The sequence below is a fragment of the Rutilus rutilus genome (genome assembly GCF_951802725.1).
Source record: "Rutilus rutilus genome assembly, chromosome: 13".
Classification (NCBI taxonomy): Eukaryota; Metazoa; Chordata; class Actinopteri; order Cypriniformes; family Leuciscidae; genus Rutilus; species Rutilus rutilus.
In genome coordinates, this window is record NC_140218.1 from 3,172,240 (window position 1) to 3,178,239 (window position 6,000).

Below are 6,000 nucleotides of genomic sequence, written 5' to 3' on the forward strand. Positions count from 1 at the left end.
GCTAAAATACTGTTAGGTCAGGTTACCTAATGAATGTTGACAAATGTAGCTGAAATGTAAAGTGTTATTCTAACATTCATATTAGTAATATCCATATATTACTATTACTCTCTCTCTCTCTCGGCTGATTCCTCTAGGGGTCGCCACAGCAGCAGTGATGCCATTCATTTTACTATCACTAATACTAAAATTAATATCACTAATCTCTTTATTCATTCAAAGTGTAAAAATTATGAGACCTAAACTTCATTGGTTCTAGCGTGTCATGCAAGCACATTTGAGCTTTCGTGTTTACCGTGTCATATTTAATTGATAAGCTCTGATGTAACTTATGTGCGCTGATCAGTGTTGTGAATAAAAGTCTAAATGAAATCAGTTGAATGACGGACTCACCTGTCGATCTCTGAACTCTTTGAACAAGTCAGGATGAGCAAGTGACAGTGCTTAGCCAGATTTGATGTGTTGCCTCCCGTGGCTAATTTAAAGCAGCGTTTGTGGAGTGGTGCATTGAGGTCTGTTGCTTCACCTTTCTCATTACTTTTGTAGGCAAAGTAATGCCATATTTCACTCCTACTGCTCTCTTTATTTATTAATTTCGGGCGTGTAGAATGAGCTTCATCTGTTTGATCCATCGTGTTCCTCTGTTGTCACCGTTTGCCGGTTTTGCGTGACCCGCGTCAGTTTGGATAGCGCACTGCCGCCTAGCGCATAGTTCGAATTACAGTATTATTACTATACCCCCCAATGAAGACCCAGTACCCCCCAAAGGGACAGAAATATCAGTTTTGGGGGGGTCAGATAATTTTTCTGATATTGTGAAAAAATATAATTACAGTTACAATACAAGTCAACTCCTATTTTCACTGTAGGAACATTTTAATTTAAAGCGATTTCAGACACCCCTATTGTGGACCGTACCATTTTTAACCACCGTGGCTAGAAGCAACGGAGATAGAGAACGACTTCAACTTCTCAAGCAAGTGTCAACGTTTAATGACAAAACGCTAGTTTCATAAAGTATCATTCTTTTCAACATTCCTTATTTGTATATTCAAAAATATTTAAAATAATCTAATTTAATACAGTTATAATTTTTCAATGTAAATTATTTAATTTTATTGGTAACAGCCAATATTTTAATTGAAGCATACATAATTGGACATAATTGGAGCATACATTTAATAAAAATTAGGGGAAAATGCCCTTTATAAAGGTACAAAACATTATTCTGAGTGTTTTCAAACAGTGATGTAATGAAACATTGACAATTTAAGTTTGAAGGGAGTAAAGCCTCTGTTTAAGCTATTAAGGAAATGTAATTTTTCCAAAAGAAGAACTTTTATTTTAAATAAATGTTCATTTTAAAGCAGCCTACACAGTGTGATATGTTACCATATTATGGAATTTGAATAATTGTAATGTGATGATCAGATGCAGATATCTAAATCAAAGAATATAGGCGGTTTGCGGGTGGATTATTTATTTTTAATAGTGGATTCGGGTGACTTAAAGTGCACCAGATTAATGAATTTATCTTTAAAATGTACAACATTTTCTTCCGGGGGGGCATGCCCCCGGACCCCCCTACAGATACCAAGCTCCACCAACCAAAAAATTTGGGAAACACATTAGGCTATATGATGATCTACAAAAAAAAAATACACATTTAATTATCTTATTATTAAAATACATTATTATGATTTTACCACCTCTGCCTCATTTTGAGCCAGGAAAAACCCTGGAATAGGCAATAGGCTTCTTGTAAAGGTATTACTTTTACCAGTAATTAGAATGGTATTTCAGTGCACTTAACTTCTAACTTTTGGTTAGAAGTTGATCAAAACAGTTCTCTTTTGGATATATAATAACAATGAGATATTCTGTAGCCTACTGATTATCAGTTTGTGGCATGTTTAGACCTTGTATGTGTGTTGCACAACACATGTTGCACTTGGCGATCACGGTGGGGATTTATATGGTAGTGGACCATGATGGTCATAGAAGAAGTGAAGGAGCAGTACCCCCCAATTATGGTGGGGTAATTCGCACTCTGGGTGAACTTCGAAACAGCAGCGCATCAAATACCGAATTGAGCAAAATTATGATATTGTACCGTTTGAAATATAATATATACCGGTATTTTTGCAGTACCGGTATACCGCGCATCCCTACTCTGCACTTATTCGCAATCACAAAAGGTCATTATTTGCTCGTGCTTTAAAGCTTTGCCAGGTAAACATTTCATTAGCGTTCTGTTCTGACATGATGAATTCCTGAATGAATCAGCCGTTTGTAGGGCCCTAGAATTTCCACGATCGCGGAATTGGCAAATTAACGCGGAATCTAGTGTTAAAGTGTTATTGCGCGGAAGTTTACATATTTGCAATAAAATTCTGTTTTTGTGTGGTGTTTAATCATTTTGACACGAATACATATTAATAAATGTCATTTTGATGTTTGAAAGTCTCTAGGTTTTGACAAATGCAAATATAATTTGATATGATTTTCAAATACTGCACCTGTCAATACTGAACGAAATATTCTATAGCCTATTTTGCTGTCAACACTGCCGACGTTGTCTTTGCTGCTATATATTTATGTTTAACATGAAGTATAGGCCTTCCACAACTCTCTCCCCATATGTCAAATATATCACCAATGAGGCTTATCATATGTCACCTATCAGCAACAGTGCAGCGTCAGACACGTTTCTGGTGTGTAAAGACATGGAAAAAGCCACGCAAACGCCACGCAGCTGACACGCAACAGAAACACCACGCAGCCAGTGTGTCGCCGGCCTAACTAAGCCCTCAGTACCGAGCTGAGCAGTTCCCACGTGGCTTTTATGTCAAGCGAACTCTTGTTGTGTAAGTTTTGTAAGTTGTCAACATTCCGTTGACTGGAAGCGCAAAAATACATGCACTGACCACCTGTAATCCAAAAGCCATGTGAAGAACAAGAAGTACAATGATAACGCTATTAAAGCCACCATGTACCTCAATACATTTAAGGTCATTCCTTTTTATTTGTGTACATTTTAATCATTAACATTAAAAACACTTTTTACGACTAAAATAACAGTAAAGGGTAAAAAAAAAAAAAAAAAAAAAAGAATTCCCACAAAATTAAAATGGAAAAAACGGAATTTGGGAAAAAATAAAACGGATTTTAAAGGGCCCTACGTTTGAATGAATCGTTTGAATAAATGACTCAATGACTCGGTCTCCTGCCGCCTCCTACTGGCGGTTTAGTTTCGTGTTTTAAAGTTTCATTCTTTCCAAAATTTCTTAATTGTATATTCAAAAAATATTTAAAATAATCTCATTACATTATTTAATGCAGTTTAATTTGATTGGTAACAGCCCTTTAGCATCTTATTATTCTATGAAATTTAAGAATTTTAAATGAAAGATGAAGCATTAGGGAAGCGATTAGCGAAATAAGCGATTAGGGAATCGATTAGGGATGAGGGAAAAATGCCCTTTATAAAGGTTAAAATATCATGAATATGCCGATTTATATATGTCAAAGCTGACTGAACAGTGATGAGAATATTGATTCAGAATAAATTACATATAATTATTTATAATTTATCAGAATTTTTTTTTTTTCCTGGACAAACAAATGTTTTTACTCGGACAAGTGAATGACCGAACTGAGGACAATCAAATGAAAAGGCTTAATGTTGAGACCTGATTAATTTTGTTATTATTATTCATTTATTTACCCATAAACTTGTCTTTAGGAAGCCATACGTTACAGTGGCAAGAATAACTTTGTGAAAGCTTTGTGGGTGATGGACAGGGTTTACATTAAGACAGGAGTATGCCTTAATCTAGTTAATCGTGCATTTCTTTTCTTTTATTCCACAGCTGATGTGTGCAGTTTTTTTATTGCTTGCATTAAAATAATTTTCTCGGTTTTTTTTTCCGTTTTTTTTCTGCCATTCATGCTTATCAGCTCCATGCAATCTTAAGCTTCTCTTGGTTCAGCTGCACACAGTCTGAAAAGGGTTTATGGCAGTTTGATAAAATAAAAGAGCCTTTCTAAGAGCCATCGTTTAAGCTGTTGACTTTTCTACCTTGAGAAAGAACGTTAAACGAACAACCAATGATGAACCACGAATCAAACCAACCACTGGAGTCACATGGACTATTTTAACAATGTTTTTACTACCTTTCTGGGCCTTGAAAGTTGCAATGACGTTGCAGTCAGTGGAGGGACAGAAAACTCTCAGGTTTCATCAAAAATATCTTCATTTGTGTTCCGAAGATGAACAAAAGTCTTACGGGTTTGGAACGACATGTTTTTTATTTTTAGGTGAACTAACCCTTTAAGACTAAAATGTCACTTTGAGAAGCTTGATAAATACGGGCCCTGAACCAGCAGTTAAAAGAATCCACTCAGTTTTACACCTACTCCATTATATAAAGGTGGAAAAGATCTCACATTTACTCGATGTCATTGCTAGTATTAGACTGACTGACTGAGAAAAATGATGATTCTAATTCAAAAGTGTCGCACTATAAGCACATCTTTTATAGAAATGATATACCTGAGATCAGGCCGTTTGTCTCCACTCTTAAACTTTAGTGGCTCATCCATAGAGCAGTTACTCTTCATAGACACACAGCTGGACTCTGGGTTTGAGCTCTTCTGCTGGACTGAACTGGAACAGAGAACAGATTCAGTTTAATCCTTTAGATTACTGTGAATACATTTATCCTGCATCAAAAAGTATTTCATTTTAGTTTTAAAAAACAAAAAATAGGCAAAAAAATCATGTTTTTCTGTAACTGTCTTTGATCTGTTTGTGTGTGTGTGTGGAGGGGTGGATGTGTGGGGGTAATGGTAATGTAATGTTTGTTGAAAGTACCTGCATCCTGGAGAACAATCTCCATCTCTAGATCCTTGTGAATCAGCCATGATGAAGCTGCAGGAGAATCTGATGAGTTTGATCTCCTCCACTGACTCTGAATGAAGAAACATTCACACACTAAATTAAATGATTAAATTAAACAACCTTCATAATTTAGCTGAACATATCTGGAGTGTGGGAGAAAAGGATCATGTGACTGCGTTAACTCAAGCTCACAGGGCCTTTTCACACACACAAGTCGACCGTTGATGTTCGGGTGAAAAAGACAACAAACCCCGACACACATCGACACACACTGATCCGATACAAAAAAGAAAAGAAAAAAACGTGTTTGTTGACGTTTGTGTGAATTGGCCTATGTGTGTTTACACATAAGCTAAACTTCTGGAGAATCACAAACATCACGAAACACAAAGGAAAGATTGAAGTGGAAAATTATAAACTTTTATTTAAGGTTTCATATCAAACAATCACGTAAAATATCCTCCAGAGATTCATATTAATATGAGAAAGTCACACATGAACACTCACCTTGATCAACTTTTACAAGATACAGGATCTCAAATCCTCCAGCTTTAACATCATAAAACTACAATTAAATCCCTTTATAATGGCTGATAAACACTTTGATGTTCTGTTTTTTCCGTGTCGTATTTCGCATTTCTCCTGCTTAAAATGGCGACAGGAAAACTTACTTTCACTTTCTATGTGTGACGAGAGAGAGAGAGAGAGAGAGAGAGAGAGAGAGAGAGTATGGCAGGCGATCGGGGTCAAAAGTCTTTAAACGAAACGCGTGATTTTGACCGTGTCAACTATAGACTGTAAAAAATATCCTCATGCTTGGAAAATTTAGTTCACAAATCTAAATATCTAAAGATGAAACCAATGTTCTGTGCATTTCATGGTGAATTTGTTTCTTATACAAAAGCCCTCAAAGTGATAAAAAAGAAAAACGCAATTAGTCTTTTTTCCACCATAGAAGAATATGATTTAAAAGAAAAACCTTAACCCCTTAATTCTATTTATTTATTTATTATTTTTTGTTGTGTGTATTTGTGGTTCTTTCATGCACCTGTCTTGTATGTTTTTTTATGTAAAGATTTATTAATATTGCAATATTG

General features: G+C 35.6%; 1 protein-coding gene across 1 annotated transcript in view; it reads right to left on the bottom strand.

Moving 5' to 3' along the window:
- The window catches only part of LOC311302525 (NLR family CARD domain-containing protein 3-like), a 150,222-nt gene extending 144,631 nt beyond the window's left edge, over positions 1–5,591 (bottom strand). The window contains exons 1-3 of the mRNA XM_084428476.1: positions 5,411–5,591; positions 4,877–4,973; positions 4,556–4,669 (exon numbers count right to left, since the gene is read on the bottom strand). Of these exons, the coding sequence (XP_084284602.1) occupies positions 4,556–4,669; positions 4,877–4,926 (164 nt within the window). The 5' untranslated portion in view covers positions 4,927–4,973; positions 5,411–5,591. The remainder of the gene's footprint in view (positions 1–4,555; positions 4,670–4,876; positions 4,974–5,410) is intronic.
- Positions 5,592–6,000: the final 409 nt, after the last annotated feature.